Source organism: Spermophilus citellus, assembly GCF_964194105.1.
Source record: "Spermophilus citellus genome assembly, chromosome: 1".
NCBI classification, from domain to species: domain Eukaryota; kingdom Metazoa; phylum Chordata; class Mammalia; order Rodentia; family Sciuridae; genus Spermophilus; species Spermophilus citellus.
In genome coordinates this window covers 26121460-26141650 of record NC_138182.1, presented here as the reverse complement: position 1 = coordinate 26141650, position 20191 = coordinate 26121460, and the positions used below count along the sequence as shown (strand labels likewise).

Sequence of the window (20191 nt, the reverse complement as noted above, 5' to 3'; positions counted from 1 at the left end):
GACTGTTAAATTCATACTGTTTTCAGAATTGTTCAAATCTTCCCCCATTTGGATTTTGGTTTTGCAAAGGCAAAAACTCCATTGAATCCCTTATCTCTATCTGGCAATCAGCCACCTAGTTCCAAGTGCTGAGGCAGTGTTTAGCTCCACATGTCACTCCCCTGCCTGTGGCCAGAAGTGACTGCAGGACGAGGGGTCTCTGGGATTCTACACCCATCCTTCCTGACCAAGGCTCTGGAGCACCCCCTCCTGCACCTTTGGTGTGGCTGCGTGCACATCTGGAGGAGACCCTTGGCCACCCTGCATTTTGCTGCACTTCAAGCAGGATACTGGGAGACTTGTGAGGGGCCTGCTCCCCCCTCCCCGCTGACACTGAGCAGGCATTCTGAATTAGCTGTAGGCTCTTGCCCAGCACGGTGAGCCTTGGAGAGCTGTGAGTACTGGACAGGAGGCTGGGTTCCATGTGTGGACATGCCCTGCACAGACCCCACCCAGCCTTTCTTAGGCATTGCTGGACATACTGGGCTCACTGCAGGAGCGTTCCTGGCTCCCCGCTGGGACCCACCTTTTTGATTTGAATGTGCCCTGTTCACTGACACTTTTTTCTTGCTAATAGGAGCTGATGGTTAAGTGCCAGGGCGCCTGTCCTCGGTGTTGATGGACGGATGGAGAAGTGTGTCCAGGTCCACCCTCTAGTAGGTTCCTGCGCTCCCAGGACAGGGGAATTACTGGGCAGAGAATGTGTGATGCGTGTGCAAAACTTACAGAGTTCAAGTTCAGACGGAACTGAGTATATGTTGTGTATAGTTGTGTAAAATTCAAACCCTATCTGTTTGCCATGGTCATGAGTATTCTATGTGAGGCTCCCAGGGGAGAAGTACATTTGTCAGACTTTTTGGGGGATCATGAAATGCTTCATTGATGTGGTGGTGCCAGATGCTACACTCCAAGTGACATTGTGGTTATGGTGCCTAATGGATTCTCAAGGCAAAAATAAGTCACCCGGCTTTCATCTTTGTCACTCTTAATCCAGAGCCTTTTGGTGCCCATTGCTTCATTGAGCCACAGGCTCTCTTACCAGAGGGACCTGGTGGGACCAAGGCGCTCTAGGCACAGTTCCCAAGGAGCCCTCCAGGATCATCCTGTTACCAGTTGAACTGCCTGCCGGCCAGAAACCCACGTGAGACAGAGACCTTGTCCAAGAGGATGTTCTCAGGGTGTAATGTGTCCAGCAGGGTCAGGAAGCAGGGGTGGGGAGATGCATTCAGACTTTGTTAATTGATTAACAAGGTATATGGTTTCATGTTTCTCGATGACAAACTTTTTCAGTTTGGGGACTTATTTTCCCATTTGAGAAATTATAATATATATTTAAGATATGTTTCCTGCTTCCGTTGTGCCTTTCAGCTTCAGTGGGTTTAAGGATCACAAAAGGGTCATGATACTAATGAGGGTTGGTTTATTATCAAACCTGAATAGCTGTGGTTTCTCCAGGAAGTTTTTTTCTTCTACTGAATATGGAGCCATTACAAAAGAGTTGTGTGTTTTTTATTATGTAAATTGTATGATATTTTTTTGCTCATTTGATGTTCTATTTTTCTAATAGTTTTCTTATAGTTTCTTATAATGGTGATACTAGATTTAGATTCTGATGCAAACTGCAAATGAGGTTGGTCTCCGCTGGGCCCCTCCTGTTTTCTTATTATATTTTATTTTATTTTAAGGACAAGCGCAGGTGTCATCCATCACCTTTAAAAAAAATGTGAAACTGCTCTGTTTCTCTTTTTTGCTGACTACACTGTACATTGACAACTTCCTACCATACTTTATGTTGTAAAATCCAACTATTTTGTGGTACATTATCTCATGCTTCTGCAAAATCTAATAAATTCTGTCTGTGGCTTCCATGTATACTGTGTGATCTCAAGACTTCTAGCGGCTTTTGGCTGGGTTCCTCCCAAGCGCGCCCCACTGTGGAAAGTTACAGATCTCAGCTCCTTCAGCGTCTTCCTGCTTTCCCATAGCTGATGGTTTTAATCATATGGCCTCATTTTCTTGTAGCCAGTGGGGGAATCCTTATCCCGATCACTTGAGCCTCAGCCAGGGAATCCCTCAGACCCACATTTGTGAGTGTCTTCTTTCTGCCTTATCTCCAAACCTGCTTGGCTTTGGGGTTCCAGAGGTCACCAGCCATCGGACAAATACTGGAGGACATGGGACTCAGCAAAAGCCCTTCCACTGACACCTTGGCTGACATGCTCACTATTTTGTTAGGGGGATTGGGGTACATGCAGGGCATAAAGGAGCTGGGGGCAGGATTGTAGCTATTCTAATGATTGATATCCCACTCCTCCAGCTCCCTGGAGAAAGGACACATTGTTTTTGCACAGAAGGCAAATTCAGCCATGTGGGTCTTAATTCCCAGACATTGAGTGCAGTGATTCATACTGGAAGACCGGTTGCCTGGAAGATAAGGTTTAACCTTTGCGTTTGCTCAGCTGATGGATAGCACTGGAAGCAGACATGCAGGGGGCTGGACAGGGAAGGACAGCAAACTGCTCTTTCTGGTGCCCATCATGTTTACGATCAGGACGGTGTGATGCGAATCCGTGCCAGGGCACTGCACACACATTTTGGGTTCCTTGGCCACACAGGGAATCAGACCCAAGCTTGGGCAGTGTGAAAAAAAGGATGTGCATGTGTCTCAGGAAGACAGGGTAGCTTCCACCCCCAGTGTGATTACTGTTAGACACGACTTAAAGGAAGGAGAGAACCAACAGGCAGCCCTGGTCTTACAAAGTGGGCTGTCTTAGCAAGGCAGCCCAGAGTGCTCAATGCATACTGGAATTTGGAAATGGGCACAGGCTCGGGGCACACCTTGTTCCTGGATGTCTGTCTAGTAAGAAGGCAAGCTCTGGACCCTGGTTCCTGCAGTGCCACACTGCCACCTAGTGGTTGCTTCTGGGTGCTGCAAGGCAGCCTGGAAAGATGCTTCAGTTTTTCAGCAATTTCTTAGACCGGGGCTTCAAAAGCCCCCTGTGCAGCCATTCCAGTCTGCAGTACCAAGGGAACTTCACGTAGGCAAACCTTTCCTCATGTAGTTCGATTGTGAGATGCTTCTGGTGAATCAAAAGCTGTCCCCCAAATTAGCTCAGCATTCCAGGTAACCAGGAATCCTATGGAACTCTAGCCCGGGGAACTCCCCTAGCCTTTCAGACCCTTCAGTCACCCCAGATCTGGGCAGAATCTGGGGCTGCAAAGGGGAGGATTGGAACCAACTGTAGATAAGCATGTCTGTCCCCCCAAAGGGATTTGTTTAGTTTTACAAGCCATACATAGAGCTGTAAAAAAAAAAATACAATGTGAAAAAAAAAATCTTCAGAATAAAACAGTGTCTTTGGTACTGGAAAGAACAGCCCCAGCAAACTCCTTGGCCTCTCAGCAAGCCAAACCCCTAATCCCAGAGGACTGAGGATGAGTAGGGAAGTGGGCAGGAGCCATGCTGGGGGGTAGGGGGCAACTGCCAGCAATGCTTTTAAACTCTGCACAATAAGAGTGTGTTCTTCCACTAGCACGGTGGGGGAGGCAGGAAACTAAAGACTGCTCCCTGATACATTCATTTGGGTGCAGAGAAATGAGCAGTCACTAGGCAGAGACAGCAGCTGTGTTACAGGACTTGCTCAGGTGTCTGTGTGATGCATGCCCAAGAGGAAAGAAGGGGGTCACACACACAGGTGTTCAGAGATACAGAGCATTCCTACCCCACTGGAAACACTTCCAGACACAGCGAGGAAGCGAATGGATGGCATCTCCATGCTGAGATGGGAATGACAGAATTTGGCATTTAGAAACCCCAGATGTCTTTCACTGTTTTGTTTTTATGAGGTCTGGGTCAAGAGGTTTCAGAAAAGCAGACTGGCTTTTTAAAAGATATTTGGCAAATGCAATTTAAGTGAATTAACTCTTCCTGTCTTAACAACCAGAATGGCTTGCCACTCTTTAGTGATGGTGGCGCTGTGATGGTAATGGTGGTAATGGTGGTGTAGTGGTGGCCATGGTGATAGTGGCAGTGCTGCTGCTGATGGTGCTGGTGATGATGATATGGTGGATAATGGTGATGGTGGTGGTGCTGTTGATGGTGGTGATGGTATTGGTGGTGCTAGTGGTGGTGGTGCTGTTTGGTGATGGTGGATAGTGGTCATGGTGGTAGTGGTGTGTGTGTGTGGGGGGGGGAGTATTTAAATAAATGATGCAGACTCAGGAGTGAGCAGGATCCTCACCTTCTGGTCACCATGAATGAGAGGACAAGTCATTCAATGTTTGATGCCCATGCACTGATGAAGCACCAGCTTTGCAGATGACCTTCAACTGTGCCTGCAGATGGGAAGTCATTCGACTCCTGGGTTCCTCCTGCACTTAACTCCTCCGTAGCAGCTCTGAGATGATACAAGACTCTAATATAGGATAGCCAAACTCTCCAAGGCTTCTTGGTACAAGGAAGGTGACAAATATTGGGTTGATTTCAGGGGTCTCCTCTGCCTGCTCTACATCAGCCACAGGAGGGGACAGTTTTTTCTCTGCAGACAGGACAGAGTCCATGCTAATCTCATTTCCTGCCCATGCCAAGGATGAGTCACCACTTGGCTCCTTTGTTAAGTGGAGTTGCTGACATCTGCTTCATTTACTGCACAGGGATGGGGCAAGGACAATGGTAGGCAGCTACTGTAAAAGTGTGAGGCACCCAACTTGCCCCAGAAGAAAATAGGTGGGGACATGTTGACAAATAAAGCATTAATCCATAGGAGGTCACCATCGATGATCTGGGAAGCACAGGTGATCTGAGGGGGGTCCTTAGGTATTCCTCACGAGGACAGGAAGTGGCTTGAAATGTGTCCTTTACACGGGGACTCTTCAGTGCTGTTTGACAATGTTGTGCAACACCTATTCATGAGGCAGGCTTGCTGAGGTCTCCCAAAAGTAGCTGGCACTCCCATGTGCTCTAGAACCACCACAGGGAACTGGCAAACTGAGCTGCCAACTGGACACTCCAGGGTCAGGCCTGGTGGCCAAACCTGCCATACCCCAAAGTGGCAGGATGGAGGAAGGGAGCACTTTTAGGTTGGAATGAGTGAACATGTATCCCAGTTGCACTTGGTGTTACAGAGAGAGTCACCAAGATTGCCAGCATCCTGTTCCCCATTGTCAGTGTAGACACCCACCAGGAGGGCCCAAGACAGGGGATACAAATACAAATCGACAGAATTTAAGGCAGTTCGAGCTCTCTTTGGAGTAGAAACATCCTCATCCAGGTCTGAATTTTAAGTAAATGGTGAGGGGTTTCACTCCATTCTTTGCGTCCTCTTTCTAGCCAATTCCGGCTCAATCCATCTGGGTAGAGCAGAGCCATGAAACTCCCTAAGTCCACAGCATGGGCTGCCAAAGGCCCTGGACTGGAAGAGTGGATGGAGGGACCTGCTAAGTCTGGGGACAGGGGAGTCTCTAGATTTCTCTCAGTGACACTCTGCTGACCCTGGCCCACACATAGAAAAGGAACCCCACCTGCAAAACCCCTCCCTTGCCTCCTGCCTGGGATCCCCAGCCTGAGAAGGACAGGTCTCCAGTTACATCAAGTGGATATCACAGAAGGTCCCTCAAGTTTGTTTTAATAGGCTTTAGATTTAAACACAAATATGCAACACAGAAACTGGAGGGACAGGAAGGGGAATGTTGTGGCCCCATTAGACTAATCCCAGAGAATACAAGCCCCAGCCCCACCCCATCATGACATCCAGCCAGAACCTCTTTGTCCCCACAGTCAGTGGGGACAGGGCTGGGCAGGTCTCCCAGCCTCCTGAAGAGACCAGTGCTGTTGGGCAGGTCTGTCTGCAGCAGGTGGGGACACTGTGGCATCTATATGAGGACACAGCACCCCAGCCTGGGAGGCAGATTTCCATGTCAAGAGAGGTCCAAATCCTAATGGTGTGGGGTATAGGTATTAAGGAGGAGGCATGGCTGCTACTGCTGCCTGTGTTTTGGGGAGCAGTATTGGCTCAGATGAGGAGCCATATGTGATGGGTGTTGGTGATGAAGAAATTAAGCCAGGGCCGTGTGGAAATGAGCTCGGAGCCCCAGTCAGGGCTGCTCAGAGCACAACTCTAGTCCACCGAGTAAGGGATTCCTTAGTTCTAACATTGCTACGACTTTGACCGCAACAGCCTAACACTGTACCACATTCTAGCATCACACACTGAAGTCTGTATTGCTGTGTAACTGCTTTTAGCATGTGCGGTTATGGAAGCGGTTCCTAATTCGGAGAGCTAAGCTGCTACCGAATTTGTGTCGGCAGGTTGTGCCTGCTGAAAGAATAAAGATTGTGTGTTTAGTCAACGTGGCATGATCTACTCTACTGGAATGCCCAACTCAATACCACAGATCATGCAAAGCCACTAAAGGGAAAAGAACTGTTTTTCCACGGAGAAGCTACTGTGTGTGTCCCCAGATCGGGCAAAACCCTCAGAAGTTCGCTAGAAACGAGGCATGCCTGAGGCCAAGAAGCCCAACTTGGAGCATGTGAGGCATATATACCACGTCTGCCTCCAGGTCAGCCACATGTGTGACACTGGGCAAGCCAACCCTTCCATGGGCCATTTCTTCCTGCTCAGTGGCTCTTCTTGCCATGGGCATGTTAGAAGGTAGACCTGGGCTCAGGACAACTTTGAGGGCTTTGGGGAGAAAAGTGCAGGGTCTTTGTCACAGGGAACAAAGGCATCGTTATCATCATCATATTGACTGTTTAAACTACTTCTTTCTTTTGTGTATCATGCTCCTAATCGTCCACAGCACTACATGAATATCTTTCACATTCTAATTCTACCATTTCAGAGACAATGGCCAGTCCAGTAGCCGAGGACTGCTGGCTGGCTGTTTCACTGGGCTTCTCTGTTTGGGAGATCCTTCTGGTCCTAGATTAGGACCACGGTCAGATACAGAATTGCTCAATCATCCGGGAGAAAGTACAGCTGGGTTTCGGGGAGATCATGTGATGATCTAGCACCTCTTAGACAGTTTGGTTTTCTGGAAGTCCCTGCTAGAACCCCTGAGCCATCTCAATGTGCAATGATGGGATTGAGATACAGAACCAAATTGAAATGGGGTTGCCTAGGAAATGCAGGCCTGAGGGTCAGATTTCAATGAGTTGACTGTTCACAGCATCCTTTAGAGCTGTAATGGAATGAGGAGGACGCTTTTCTATTCTGTGCCTGGTCAAATATGGATCCATCAGCAGTATTCCTTCATGAGGATAGGACACGAATGGTCTTGGTCATCTCCAAGGTCATGTCCAAGGTCTCACCCTCACTCTACAAGGTCATGCTCCTCCATGTATTTTTTTTTTTGAGGGTGCACTAATAGCTTATGACCAATTCCAAGATGCCATTTAGGAAAAAAAGCAAAACTTGTGTCACAAGACTGTATCGATGAGTCACTGTCATGAGTAACACTGGCAAAACGTTTCAACCCCCTTAGGGCTTCCCACTGTTATCCCTCATCCACTCACGACTGGAGGATTTGTAACTAAAACTTGCAGATGGGATAGTAGTGACCTCACGTCATGTTGACTATGAAGCCAATTGTTCCAAAGGCAGTTATCATTCACAAATCGCTGGTGTTTGTGTTAGAGTACCACTTGGTGGTAGATCAAAAGGCGCTTCTTCTCTGTATCTTTTTTTTTTTCCTTTTTCTATTTTGGGTAGAAATATTCCTAGGAAGCTGGATAGAAATGCATTTTCATTTCCCAATAATTCTTAGGCACAAGTTAGAAAACTGCTGACCTTCACTAAAATATGTCAGCAAATCACGTTATAAAAAATGCAATTCAGAACCGCTGCATGTGTATATACGTATATCTAAATATACACACATATCGGTGCAGTACACAATGATTATTCAATGTATATTCAAAATTGAGCTATTTGAAACTAACCTGAAATTCTGCAGTGACAGTTCATCACTCAAGAACAATTGGAGTTGTCTTTTGGCTCTAACTATGGTAAAACGTTTTTGCACACCAGACTCTACCGTTTACACCTTCCTAAGCGCCAACACCACGACAGTCTTACACAGGGGTCAGAAGAGGATGCTGCCTAGGATGCATTATGCAGCTACTGAGCATGCGCGCATGGCGGCCGCCGGCACTTGGCCAGCACATGGTCAGCACTCCCCGGGGTGGACAGAAGCCTGAGCTCCCGCAGGCTGCGTGGTGACGTCATCTGGGCGTGGTGCTGACCCTGGCTGGGGAGGAGGGCCCTGATGAGGAGCCTCTGTAAACCGGGGATGTGGGGGAGAGTTTAATTGGGCTGGTTGGGTCCCCAGTTTGAAGCTTCCAAAGCAGCTCTTCATTGGTTCGGCTCAATCTCTTCTTCTCCTGGGTCTCTTTCTCCACGTATTCCTGGAGATTAGCATTTTCCTCTGACAGCTGTCTGCATGGGGGAGGGAGGTGACAAACAGTTAGGCAGCAAGAAGCTAATGACACTGAGCCTGAGATCAGGGATGGGTGGAGAGCAAGGAGAGGAGGAGGCCATCGCCTTCATGGGGAACAAGGACAGGTCTGCCCCAGGGACCAAGAACTTTGGTTGAAACTTAACTTCCGTCTCCCTGACTCATTAATTTCCAGAGCCTCTCTGCCAACACCTGATCTGCCCACAGGGCTTCTGGAAGGTTAGGGGTCCATACTGGTTGCCCAGTGCCCACAGAAAATAGCAGAGACTGAAGAAGAAAGGAGGGAGGCAGGGGCAGTGCTGGTGTACTGCTGAGAGGCTCGGCGGAGGGAGAGTCAACCTCATGGAGATGGACACTGACCATGGCCATGGCACAGGTGGTGATGGCCTCCAGGCAGCTGGGGGTGCCATGCCCTGGTCTCCCACCCCAGGCACTAGCCTTCACCATAGAAACTGTCCACCCTGCTGCAGAAGCTGTCTGTGTATCTGTCCACTGATGGATGGGAAGCCCTAGAGGACAGGGGCCAAGGCTCTGCTTGTTGACTCCCTGGGTTCCCCCATGGCACATGGCACATAATAGATGCTTGGTCAGTGTTTGCTGATAAAGGATGCTGGATGAAATACGATTATGCTTTTTGTGCCTTCCGTCATGAAGACTGAGGTGCTGGTTTGTTGTACGTTTTACAAATTGGTAGCACTTTTGAGGAACTGACAGGGGAAAGTACATATGCACCTGAGAGTTGGACAGATGGAAGCCCTCTAGGACAAAGCCTGCATTTGCTCTTCTGATGAGGGTGACTTGCGCATTCCTGGAGGCCAGTGCCACTCTGACACTTCCTCCCACTCTCAGCCTGTGTCTGCAGGAAGGCAGATGAGATAGCCCACCTATAGCCTAGGGCTTGGGGACCCACAGGACAAGGACACTGTGACCTGCACCCTACCTTCAGGCTTTTGTGTGCCTCTGAGGTGGGAACCAAGAGGCAGCATCAGGGTTCAGTTGCAGAGCCAATGGCTGTGTGTGTGTGTGTGTCTGCCTTTGTGCAAGAGCATGTGTGAGTGGGTGTGAGGTTAATGTGTGACTGAGGGTAGAGTGTGAGTATGTGTGAGCAGGAGGGCAGGTGAGTGTGTCCAGTGTGTGTGTATGTGAGTATGTGGGGGTGTTTGTACAGCATGCCCTGTCTAAGTGTATGTGCAAAGGAGGACACACCGTGGGTGCACCAAGGAGCCCAGGTCAGTAGAGTGGGCAAGGCTTCCGGCCTGAGTCTCACCAAGGTGGCTCAGTCCTGTGGATGAAAGAGCCTCAGCAGGCCCCAAAGCCAAAATCCTGCCTCGGCCCATCTGCACTATGGGAGTGAGGAGCCCATCCCCTTCCTTGTAAGTCAGGGCTCCCCAGATCAGATCCTGCGGGGACAGGCAGGACTGAGATGGAAAGGGAAGGTTCTGGAAGCCAGGAGGAGTAGGATGGTTGGTTCTCTTCTGCCTGGGAACACTCTACTGCTGTTTTTCTCTCAATCTCCTCCAGAAACAAATCTCTTGACCTCCCAGTGCTGGTGGTGGCCCCTGCCACCTGCTTTTGCCAATTTTTCTCATTTCTCTTGGTGGGGGGGGCATTGCTCCCCAGCTTCCCCTCCAGGTTTTAGGCTAGAGGGTCACAGCTACGCGTTTTGTTTTGTTTTTCTGATCATATGGGAAATGCTACAAGACTACACAAGGAATCTTCGAAGCTCAGAGCAAGGCAAATTAGATGAGAAGATGCTTAAGGGAAAGGCCATTTTGAGGGTGACATGATCTGTAAGCCCAGACTCCTACCTGGTGACAACTGTGTTCTGGTCAATCCTTGCTTTAAGGTCTTCATTCTGTTGTTGGAGGACTTGGATCTTTTCTTCCAGAATAATGTTCTTTTCTGCCTATAATGGAGACAGTATATAAGACATTTTCAGCAAGGTATGCAATAAAACCAGTACCCGCTGCTTCTGGGCGCTGGAGAATTATCAAGAGCAGAATTTTGCAAACTGCCCTTTACAATGCACTCGTGGGTTGTAAAATCAGGTTAGAGGGATGTGATCAGCATTTTTGTTTTAAACAAAATAAAACAGAGTAGAAAATGCCAGAGTATGTAGTAAAAGTAAGCACTGTTGTCTGTGTTGTGGATATAATTTTTTTTATTTTGTATATATTATGTATATATGTGTACTGGGCTCTGTGTAAATATATTTCTTAGAGTGAGTGTCCCAGGCTACTGTCATTGTCAAATACAAATGGTGGCTAGCACTAGGACCTAATGTGACCAGTGGGTCTTATAGTTCTTCCCAAAGGGTCAACTCTACTGCACCAGTGCCCCTGGCCGTAAGCACACACTATCCCATAGAGACTCTTGTGAATTCATGGAAGTACAAACGATATGAACGTATTTTTTTTTTCCTATTGGGGTCAAGGGTAGCCAGGAACACGAAGCCCAAGATCCGCTTGGCACATAATCAGAGAATCCCACCAGATCATGGTTGTATTTCCCCCACAATTTATGACATTTTTGCTGTCAGTGTGTCCCCCAGGGCCTGAGACCTAGTCTTGTGCAGTTTCATTCTAGAATGATTTAGAAATAAATTATATTTTGAAAGAATGGACATGTTCACTGTTCATGTAGTTAATCTTTCAAGAAAATTGTCACTTGCCCATGATGAGGGCTTGGGAACCCTAGCCATAGGACTGGCCTCTGTCCCTAATCTTTAGCAAGGGACCCCACCTGACCCTCAACTTTGCTCCCAGGAAGGGAAGTGAGCAAATCAATTCATTTGTCTGGAAAGATTTCTGAAATGAGAAGTGGTGCCTGCCTGCAGAGAGCGGGAACATGGTTCAGGACAGACTAACCCCATGGCTGGTGCATGGCCCAGGGCAGACAACCCAGCCCGGAGGAGGAAGATGGCTGTTGTCCCCACACAAGCCAGGCCACACAGCAGCAGCAGGAGTGGGAAAACAAATGCATTGCACGTCCCTGGGCACATTGAGCATCGTGATAGATGCTCCTTCGTGCTGATTCACCAGTCACACATCCTTCAGGGATGAGGGAGGACCTGGCACTTACACAGGAAACCCAGAGTAGAGAAGACACAGGCAACGAGGAAGCCTCAGAGATGGACAAAGTCAGGCCACCTCTGCGACTCCTCATCAGAACCCCGGGCCTCCTGAGAATGGCCTCTGGGCTCAGCTATGGAATTTCCTGCTCACATGTGAACAATAGGCAGGGAAGGGGCACGTCTGGCTAAACACTGTCAATGCTGAGGATATCGATGACAACGGCAGGAAAATCACAGCAGTTTGTCTCCTGAGCAAGTCACCAACTCACCAGCTTTTCCAACTCAATAATCTTCTTTTCCTGCTGGTGTATTTGCTGATTCTTCATCTCTAACACCTGCTTCAGGCTCTTCATGTCTTCCTCCAAGTGCTGATAAGGGGCCAGTGCAATCTACAGGGGCAAAGAGCCAGGAGCTGTTGGCCAGGTTCCCCAGCAAAACCTAGCATGACCCTAGGCTGTGAATCCAGCTAGATGTGGCCTGTAACAAGCTCTCTGGTGGGCAGCTGCAGCACCAGCCAGAGAGCCAGGAGGCTCACAGCCTCCCCAGATAAGGTGCCCTGCTAGCTTCCCGCTGAGAACTCTCATGCAAACCCAGCTCTGGGTGGTGGGGAGCTGTGAGACATGGCCATCGTTCACTAAAAAATCTGGATACTAGATTGGCTGGATGCTGCCACCACCCCCAGAAGGAGACTCATGGGGCAAAAAGAATCCAATGCTGCCTTTGAACCTGCTCCTAGACACCTTGATTCACCAGGCAACCAGGGACCTTGTGGATGCCACGTGAGCCCATGGCGAGGTCTTGCCCTCATACATGGGAAAAAACCAAAGTGGCTGAAAGAGCAGAAAAGTCATTTAAGAAAAAGACACGTTAGAGCAGGGTTTAGGGAGGCAAGCAATAAAAACCCAGGACAACTGCAAAATCTGAATTTCAGACAAACAACATGAAAAAACATTCTAGTGTATTTCATGGGAGATACTTATCTTCAAAACATCACCTACCTTCGTTCAGATTTAACTGGGTGCTGGACATTTCTCCTGTCAGCACTACACTAGAGGGACGGGGGTTTCTAGGTTTTCTGGAAAAAGCTTCCCTCAATTCACGCCTCAGCTGGTGTCCTGGGGCCAGCCTCAAGAGGCTTGGGGTGGAGTGTCTAGACTGTTCCTATCGTAGGAGCCTAGGGACCCTGTCTGGGGGGGTGCTTTGGGATTTGGTAAAAAATGACAGGTTGATGGAGAAGCACACAGCTGTGGCCTGTCTCAGGGGACAGGCGCTGGCAGGCATTGTTTAAGCCTCCCAAGGAGGTCGTGATCAGCTGTCACTTTGGCAGCAGATCAGCACAGAAGCCTTATCCTTGGGCTGGACACCAGGCCTCCCAGGTGCTGGGAGCCTGGACAGCAGTGACTACCTCCAGCTGCTCTTCGGTGTTTTTCCTCAAAGCCTCCTCGAAGCGATGGGCTCGGTCCCGCAGAGACTGGCTCTGGAAGGTCAGTGTGTCCACCTGGTCCTGCAAGTAAATAACGTCCCTGTGCAGTTAGTCTATCGCAAAGCATTGTTCCCAGTTATAAAGCTGAAGCTGGAAACCTTTGCACCCTCCTAGGCTTCCTTCTCTGCCCTGAGACCCCTCCCACCACCACCACCAAGACCTCTAATTACCAAATCAACAATTAGCAAGTCCGGCCTATTCATGTCCCTGGACCCATGACCTCTGCCATTCCTGCTCCCTCCACCCAGGCTCAGGCACCTCGGTGGCTCCTTCGTAGCCCCAGCACTCCTTGGTTGTTCTCTTGCCTGCAGGCCACAGCCAGGCTGCCCTTGTAGCATGCAGACCTGAACCTGCGGTCCCATTAGCTGCACCTCCACTGTCCTCAAGGTGAATGCACCTTCCTCATACAGCATCAGAGCCAGCCGGGTTCTAGACCTCACATTCCACCTTCCCCATTGCCGGCACCTTCCTCTGCCCGTTCCCTCTCATCCCCTCCTCAGTTCTGGGCCCCAGCTGACCTTCTGGGCTCAGGGCTGGGTAGCAGGTCCCCAGCACAAGTCACTCTATGAGCCGAGCCACCCAGCATGTCCTACCTTCTCCCCACTAGAGTGACACTCCCAGTCCCCAGCACATGCCAGCCACAGGCGGCTTTCTGTGTATATATTGAAGGAACAAAGGTGGGTTTGAGGAGTCACTGTGCCCCTTCCCCAGCTCCCAGGGCAGAGGAAACTACACTGACCCCTCCCCACCCAGCCTCAGCTGTGGACCTCATCACCATGGAGTGAAGGACGCTGGACAGTGACTTTCTTATGATGCTTAAGGACAGCCTCATTCTTCTGGCTCACTCGGGCTGAGTATTCCAAAGTCCTCCACCCCAGGACTCCATTTCTGTACTATTAAAGCACAGAGACTAGGGTCTCCCATGAACTGCTCTGGCAAGAGAAACGGCCTCATCCCACCAACTAGTAGGAGCAGGGTACTTTAAATTCTGTAACTCCACACAGGGACTCTAGTGTCAATGTCTGCTTCCTTCCTTCATCCTGGCAGATGCTCTGGTTTGCAAACATCCCTGGGCGGGTTCCTTTTTCCTCTTTCTTTCCTTTTTTCTTTCTTCCAGTTACTTGCATTTCCTTTTGAAGAAAGTCCCCACGGTACCATTAAATGCAAATGCTCGTACATGGGGGCAATAGAGTTGTCAGTGGGAGTTTGTATGCACTTGACAAGCGCAGGGAAATCACCGCCGCTGAGGGCGGCCCCGCGGGGCTCAGCGCAGGTCCACTGTGCTGCTGCGGCTGCCTTCCAGTATGTGCCTATAAAAATGTCTGCATGGCCACCTGAGGCTCACCCCACACCTCGTCAGAGCTGTCCAAGGAAGCATTTCCTTTCACCTCTTCCTCATCATTAAAACGCCAAACATCAGACAATTACCACCCAGGATGGATCTAAAATACCAAACCGATTTTTCTGACTTGTTCACCATTATTCAAAACAGACCCACAGGGACAGAACAGTGCTGCAGTAATCAGACAAGACAGGCTGATTCTCAACTTGGGTTTGCTACTTTATGTCAGGCTGAGACACAAAGACCCAGCTGGTGGCCCTACCCAGCATGGACCACTCACAAGTCAACAGATGGCATGATAACAATAGTGATGATAATCATAAATGTCACAGCGGTTGCAGCTATTGTCATAGCAAGAGCTGCTACTTATTAGCACTTGGCACAAGCCAAGGTAGTGCTACTCACTTTCCACATATTATTTCCCTTAATCTGCCCACACGTTGAGAGAGGTACCGCTGTCATCCCCATTTCATAGGAGAGTAAACTAACATTTACAGAAGTCATGTAATTGTCAAAGACCTCAAAGCTAGTAAAGACAGGCCAGAAAAGTCTTAAACCCAAAGTTCAAAATCTGTAACTGCCCAAACTAGCTATTTCTCCAGCAGCCAGTAGCCCAAGGAAGTTGGCTGTAGCTATTCCATACTCCTTGTACTAAATCGTCTTCAGCCCAGATGGATTAGGCTGAGGGAAGAGCTATGACCAAAATATGCAGAATTTATGACCATTTGATGTTAGTGGCAGAGGAAAGATGAAATGATGAAACAAAACTGTGTCCCTGTGCATGTTTGTGTGTGTGTGTGTGTGTGTGTGTGTGTGTGTGTGTGTTGCTGGGGATGGAATCCAGGGCCCTGCGCATGTGAGGCAAGCTCTATCACTGAGCTACACCCCTACCCCCTAAAGTTTTCCAATAGTGCACTCCATAGCTGTGACACTGGTATCCCCACAACCCTGGGTGCTTTGCTTTTCTGGGCAGGGGAGCATCTATATAATGTATACTGCCAGGGAAAAGGGACCCCACATGGAAGAAGCAAAATTTCTGCTTATATATTAGTTATGGGAATCATCTTCTGTGATTTCTAGGTACAAGTCTCCCTAATATTTAGAAAAATAATCTTTTTATGGTCAGACTTTCTCCACTTGGAAATGAAACTGGTTCCCCCAACCCACTACCCTGCCCCTGCCCCTTGCTTTCATGGAAGCAATTCCTTAGGGCTGGGACTGTCACTGGCCTCTCACAGAAGTAGCTGGCCTGGGCCTCTGGAAGGTAGAAGGGAGGTGCACGTGACCTGGGAGACCTGCTGTTCCCCTGGAGACCAACGGGAAGCCAGGCAGCTTCTCTGACATTCTCTTTAGGAGGCGGTAAGGGGCAGAAGGGGCATTTTTCATCTCGCCAACCTGCAGGTGACTGAAGTCTCTTTTAAAATACCCAGAGTGTAATCCATGAATCAACCTTGCAGCTCCCCTTGCACCACTGCCCCGGCCTAGAACGTTCTCTTCCTTGAATGCACCCGTTCTTCAAACACAGCTTAGTTACCCATCTGTCTCCAGCTACAGCACTTCTGTGGCGCTCACTGACGGTGCTCCTCATTTGGAGCAATTATGTGTTACCTTTTGTGGCTGTCTGATACTATTTGTGTCACAGCTCTCTTACCACCAATTCCTAAAGGGCTGGGAATATGTCTTATTTACCTGTATATTCTAGTGTTTAAATCAGGATCTAGTATTTCGTTGGTGCTGGATAAATGTTTGTGAGTAGAAATGCTGCAGCTGCTGCTCCTGCTGCGTTGGTATCAGTTAAGAAGATCAATGAAACACTAACCTGTAATGACAGCCGCAGCTTTTCAAAATTTTCTTCTAATTCCTTTTTCTCAAGTTCATGGGTAGATATCAATTCTGGAGTGAAGACATTGTTGATACCAAATTATTACGTTGGATTTTCTTTTGAAAAGGACAAAACAAGGCTCTGGGCCAAATAAGGCTAATAACTTTAGGTAAATAAATAAATCCTGGATATAACAGATTTAAGGCTAAAGAGTCCGTTACTCCAGCTGGTACGTGATGACCAGGTTGCAATGTAAAAGAAACAGAGCAGGAAGGAAGGAGGGGCAGGAGAGAAAAAAGGGGAAGAGGAAAGAGGGGGAATCAGAGCACATGTATGCACTGTGCTCACGCACAGGTCCACATCCATGTCCACATACACACGTGCATACGTATACACACACACACACACACACACACACACGCACACACACGCACCCTGTGCATCCTGTGGCACAACCAGCCGGGCCAGGTCAGATCCTTTGTTGCCAGTGCTCATCAATCCTTTCACTTTTCCTAATGGTAAAACAACTGGGTACTTCACATGAGATGCCCATTTTCTCCCCATCACATTTCTGGGGCCTGGGGAAGGAGCCTTCCCAGGACAGTGGTCCTGCAGAATAGCTGTCCTGCCAGCCTTGCTGGAGAATGGACGGCGTGGATGGGACCTGTGCCGGGTCTACAAGGACCCTTTGGTGGCCTCTGGGCCATACTCAGAACTACAGACCCTGAGAATTTGCTTGAGCCAAGATCCAGTGTGAAGTACTTGGTCAGAATGAAACTGGTCCCTCTTGGAGGGTTTGCAGCAATTCTGTTCCATGAAATGTGTCATCCCAGAAGTAATTTGCAAGTTAGGCAGAAAGAAATGTCATGTAGGAGTTATTAAGCAAATGGATTCTATTTTCCTCCAGATGGGAAGAGTCTTATTAGCTGGGTGAAGCCCATTTCATTCTGGCTATACAAGCAATTTGTTTTCATGTTAATAACAAGAGAGAGGAAAGGTCATTAATCAGACCGGATCATATGCTTAGAAGAGGTGAGTACTGGAGACCAGCAATTACCATTTTGGCTGGCATGAACTGCAATTAGGAAAAACTCTGTGGTTTCCATTGATCCAAATCTTTTAACTAGTGTTGTAAGGGTTGCTAAGAAATCTAGTTGCCATAGCTGAAATTTGCATTTAGGGGGGAAAAAAAAGAGTTTATGCTGATTTCTCTGACATAAAACCAAGTAGCCTTCTGGTCTACCTGCTTGTGTGTAAATGATTAGTTTTCAGAGTCACTGAGGCTCTACTTGGTGTACAACCAGAGAGATGAAAAATTGCATATGAATAATCTGTAATGTGTATGTGTAGTATGAATTGTAATGCATTCTGCTGTCATATATAACAAATTAAAATTTTAAAAAGAGTCATTGAGGGCATCATTCTAAGCATAATAATGATTATTTTAGCTCTTATCACATATACCCACATTGTCTTCACATTCGATAATTCAAAGGCCTTGGATGTGATGTCTAAATAAGACTTCATTTGTGAGAAAAAAACCTACCAGGTTCATTTACGTGAAATTCACAATCAAAAGACAACATAATATCATCGATTAGCACACCATTTGCATTCGTATTTCCTTTCCTGAGATCAGGTTTCTCTGGTGCGATGATGGACATTTTCAGATGACCCTAAAACCCCAGGGGAAAAGGAAATCCAGCATCTATTCTGAAGATGACCCAGACATTGCTTCTTACATAATATGTGTCCCCATAATGTAGTTCTTTATTTCACGACAATCTGTCCTAGGTAAATACTGTGCTCCAGAACCATGGCTCTCAAATCTTGCTGCATGTTAGAATCACCTGAGGGGTTTTAGGAGATCCTGATGCGGAACCTAACAGCAATTACATTGGAATCTCTGAGGGGATTGGATGAGTTGTTTGTTTTAACTCTCCAAGTTGTTCTAATGTGCAGTCAACCATAGGAACTAGTACTGCAAGGACACAGGTAATATATTTAACTAGTTCTCGGAAAATAATTCTTTCTTGCCTCCAGCGTGGACTTTTTCACTTACTAATAGTTCCCAGAGGTGGTGGGGCTGGCACTTGAGGGAGGTAATAACATGAAATGGATTACTGCACTGTGGGTTTTGTTGTTTACTAAGAATATTTTAATAATAAAAACTTCTGCTGTTCATTCTCAGATTTTAAAAACATTATTAATCCATTGTTAAATTTCATTGTTTTTAATATATACATTTAACAACCAGCTCTACTGAGGGAAAAATTAAAAGACAGGGAAATTAAAAAAAAACGTAAGTTGCATATATTAATATAAATGCATTTGAAAGTGTAAAAAGCTTCTTATTTCCCAAAGGAAAAATCCAAGTAGAATCTACTAATGTTGTTTTTATGGCTTGCATAAAACCTTATCCAAATTACATTCATCTGTTTTTTGTTACTCTAATGAAATACCTGAGGCAGGTTTCTTTTATAAAGAAAAAAAAGTTTTCTGTAACTCACAGTTCAGAAGATTTAAGGGCAAGGTGCTAACATCAGCTCAGATCTATGCAGGACTCATGGTGGGAGAATGCTATAGCATCTTGAGTGTCCCCTAAAGATCCATGTGTTAAATGCTTGGTCAACAGGCTGGTGGTGGCAAAATCTTTAAAAAGTAGGGCCCAGTCAGAGGTCTTTAGATATTGGGGATATGTCCTACAAGGAGATTGGGAGATGCTCGCCCTCTTCTCCTTCTCCTTTGCTTCCTGGCCATGAGGCAAGTGATTTTGCTCTGCCACACACTCTCATGATGGACTGCCTCACCACAGGCCCCCAAAAATGAGGCTAATTGATCTGGATTGCCACCTTTAAAACTCTGACTTGAAACAAAACTTCTCTCTCTTTAAGTTAATTATTTCAGGTAGTTTGTTATAGTGACAGAAAGGTGACCAACACAGAGTACCAGAAGAAGGAGATCACCTCATCGAACAGAAAGTCAGGGTGACTGGGGCCCCACAATCCCTTCTGCAGGCATAACTCCAATGATCTAAGGACCTCTCACGAGGTGCCACCTCTTCAAGATTCTATTATCCCTTCTATTGCTACACTGGGGACCAAGCCTCTATCACACAAATAAGCCACAACCAAACCACAACACACAGATAATTCATTTGCAAAAATGTTGAAATAAAGATCTGGGGACTCAACTTATCTATATGGTGGATAGGGACAAGGAGGACAAACTCAGGAGATGGTCCTGAGATTCGCCACACGTGTGGGAAAAGTGCACCCTCACTGGCATTTCCACTTGGTTTTATAAGACCATAGCACAAGAGGAAGCCCAAGATTTCTTTGCCTGCTTCAGAAGAGTGGTCCTCAAGTCAGGCTTCATATTAGACTCACCCAAGGAACCATAAGAAATCCTGATGCCCTTGCCACAGCCCAGAACAACTAAATCAGGTTAAGAAAATCTGCTCTGGAATAGAGAAATTATCTACATCCTCCCCCCCCCCCCGCCGCCCAGTGCTAGCGATCAAACCCAGAGCATCATGCATGCTAGGCAAGTGCTCTACCACTGGTGGACATCCCCACCCCTACCTGAATCCTTCATTTCTATTTCCTCTTTTTACAGGAACCAACACAAAGGATGCACCAGGAAGAAAAAGAAGGAGAGAAGGGCTCTTGCTTGGCTTGCACAGCTCCCCATTCTCTGCTGCACTCAAGGCTGGTAGGTACCTTGGACTTTGTGGTCATGGTCATCCTGCAGAATCGCGATGGCAACCGTGTGGTTATTTTCCATCTCCAGAAGAGCAGCCTCATGGCTGGCGGTGATATCTTCCACCTGAAGGGGAGTCACAATACTGGTTACCAGGGAAGTGGGCAGTGGTTGCCAGTGATATCCTCACTGCTAAGGAAACAGAGGTTCGATTCAAGGAGAAGAAAAAGGCCAGTGGCCCTGGACATCAGGTGACAGTCACCCTCAACCTGG

General features: G+C 47.7%; 2 protein-coding genes across 6 annotated transcripts in view; one reads left to right on the top strand and one right to left on the bottom strand.

Annotated features, from left to right (window-relative positions):
• The window catches only part of SLC7A1 (solute carrier family 7 member 1), a 109118-nt gene that overhangs the window by 74241 nt on the left and 14686 nt on the right, over positions 1-20191 (top strand). For both annotated transcript variants that reach the window (XR_014021079.1, XR_014021080.1), the window contains exon 14: positions 19835-19930. The gene's annotated coding sequence lies outside the window, so the exon portion shown is untranslated. The remainder of the gene's footprint in view (positions 1-19834; positions 19931-20191) is intronic.
• MTUS2 (microtubule associated scaffold protein 2) overlaps positions 5137-20191 on the bottom strand; it is a gene marked incomplete at its 5' end in the record, with an annotated part of 410463 nt that continues 395408 nt past the window's right edge. For 3 of the 4 annotated variants that reach the window (XM_081286221.1, XM_081286220.1, XM_081286222.1), the window contains 6 exons: positions 5137-8477; positions 10305-10402; positions 11839-11958; positions 12975-13073; positions 16214-16287; positions 19939-20044. In XM_081286221.1, the coding sequence (XP_081142347.1) occupies positions 8264-8477; positions 10305-10402; positions 11839-11958; positions 12975-13073; positions 16214-16287; positions 19939-20044 (711 nt within the window). In that variant the 3' untranslated portion in view covers positions 5137-8263. The remainder of the gene's footprint in view (positions 8478-10304; positions 10403-11838; positions 11959-12974; positions 13074-16213; positions 16288-19938; positions 20045-20191) is intronic. The other variant, XM_081286223.1, reaches the window with a different exon arrangement.